This window comes from Morone saxatilis, unplaced genomic scaffold (assembly GCF_004916995.1).
Source record: "Morone saxatilis isolate NCDOM2014 unplaced genomic scaffold, NCSU_SB_2.0 Contig24, whole genome shotgun sequence".
Classification (NCBI taxonomy): domain Eukaryota; kingdom Metazoa; phylum Chordata; class Actinopteri; family Moronidae; genus Morone; species Morone saxatilis.
In genome coordinates, this window is record NW_023339807.1 from 23164658 (window position 1) to 23166232 (window position 1575).

Here is a 1575-nt window from a genome sequence, read left to right on the forward strand (position 1 = left end):
TTCCCTCGGGATAAATAAAGCTTCTTGAATCTTGAATCTTGAATAAAATGTGTTAATTGCCAAAGTTCATGATGAAATTAGCTCAATAATCACGGTGTCAAATCTAAAGCACATGACTGTATTTCTTCCTCTAACGATGTCCGACAGGCTCCTGTTTGTTCCTCAATCATCCCTCTGTGTCACACAGACTGAGTCAAAATAGTTTCCTGGAACTAGAAGCTTTGTCTTTGCAGTGTTTTTATCCACATATGTTCCAGTAACAACTATTTACAGACAGACTGTTCCTTCCTGCTGAGAGATTCCTGCTCACTGCTTCAACCACACTGAGACAAAACTGACAGGAAATGTTCAGAACAGAACACGACTTTTCCTCAAACACACACACTTCTGCTGTTAGCTTTGGCAGCAAACAACACTGCGACGCACGTAGCTCCACATACCGGTCTGATTGCTGATACTGAATCTCAGGTTGAGGGAGACGATCCACGGCATCGCCCACGGCACCGTCTTCATGGTCAAGGTGCATCTGTTGCTGTCCAGCAGGGGGAGCAGAGGGGACACGTCCGTCAGCCAGCGCCCGATACCTCTGAAAACATAATGAGAACATATCAGATAAAACAACCAGATCCTAACAGCTCATAACCAAGCTGAAATTTAAAGACTAGTTTTCTAGTCATGGAAACACCTGGAATTGGATTAAAAATGACCAAAAATCCTGGAAATAATTGATGTTGTCCTGAAGTTTTGAAGAAGATCAATTCTACTTTATCTGAACTTCTAGGCTGTGGCTGTAATGTTATGGTGAGAGGAAAACTGTAGTAAAACCACCAGAGACCACAGCGGTGAGAACAGCCAAGCTCGCCACAAAGGCGAGCTAACGCAGAGTGTCACACATAAAACACTGACTACCAACCTGTAATAAACCTGAGACATTCGTTAAAAAAGAAGTCAATATGAGGGTTAAAACTCCTGTAAAATGTCCTGGAATTGACATTTAAATCATATTAATAAGAATATTTTGATGCCCAACTACACAATGTTCAGTGAAATGTGCACAACAGACAAAACTCTTCACACACCATTAAATGTTTGAATCTTAATCTAAGAACGTTCGCCTGTTCTTTAACGCACACTAATTAACCAAAACATGGGAACAGATTGTATTTTATTGGGCACATAAAAGCGTTTCAAGCGCTCATATTTTCATTTCAATACTTTTAGATTTTAAATTTAGACTTAAAAGGTTCAAAGGATCCACAGACAGCACAGATAGATGCATTTAAAAGCTGTGTATTACTAATATGAATAGTAATTATTACGTATTTGTGGTTTTACATCAACATCTGACCTGCGGAAGGCCGTGATCCATCGGCCCAGCTCCATGTTGCAGTACGGGCCGAGATGATCACAGCAGATAAACAGCTGCACTGTGTGATCCCAGTAAGCGCAGGACAAATCTCTCTTCCCGGGACAAGACAGGGACGCATCGAGCTCCAGCGTGTTAAAGTCCAACAAGCCTGCAGAGAGAATATAATGTTTATATATCATTAAAATGCTTAATATAGCTATTGTTGT

The 1575-nt window shown here is 40.8% G+C and overlaps 2 protein-coding genes across 2 annotated transcripts in view; one reads left to right on the forward strand and one right to left on the reverse strand.

The window, feature by feature from the left end:
- The window catches only part of si:dkey-256h2.1, a 12470-nt gene that overhangs the window by 4809 nt on the left and 6086 nt on the right, over positions 1 to 1575 (forward strand). Inside the window, 1 exon segment of the mRNA XM_035673197.1 lies at positions 469 to 565. Within this exon segment, the coding sequence (XP_035529090.1) occupies positions 469 to 565 (97 nt within the window).
- The window catches only part of LOC118336328, a 4986-nt gene that overhangs the window by 767 nt on the left and 2644 nt on the right, over positions 1 to 1575 (reverse strand). The window contains exons 4-5 of the mRNA XM_035672948.1: positions 1349 to 1517; positions 441 to 586 (exon numbers count right to left, since the gene is read on the reverse strand). Of these exons, the coding sequence (XP_035528841.1) occupies positions 441 to 586; positions 1349 to 1517 (315 nt within the window). The remainder of the gene's footprint in view (positions 1 to 440; positions 587 to 1348; positions 1518 to 1575) is intronic.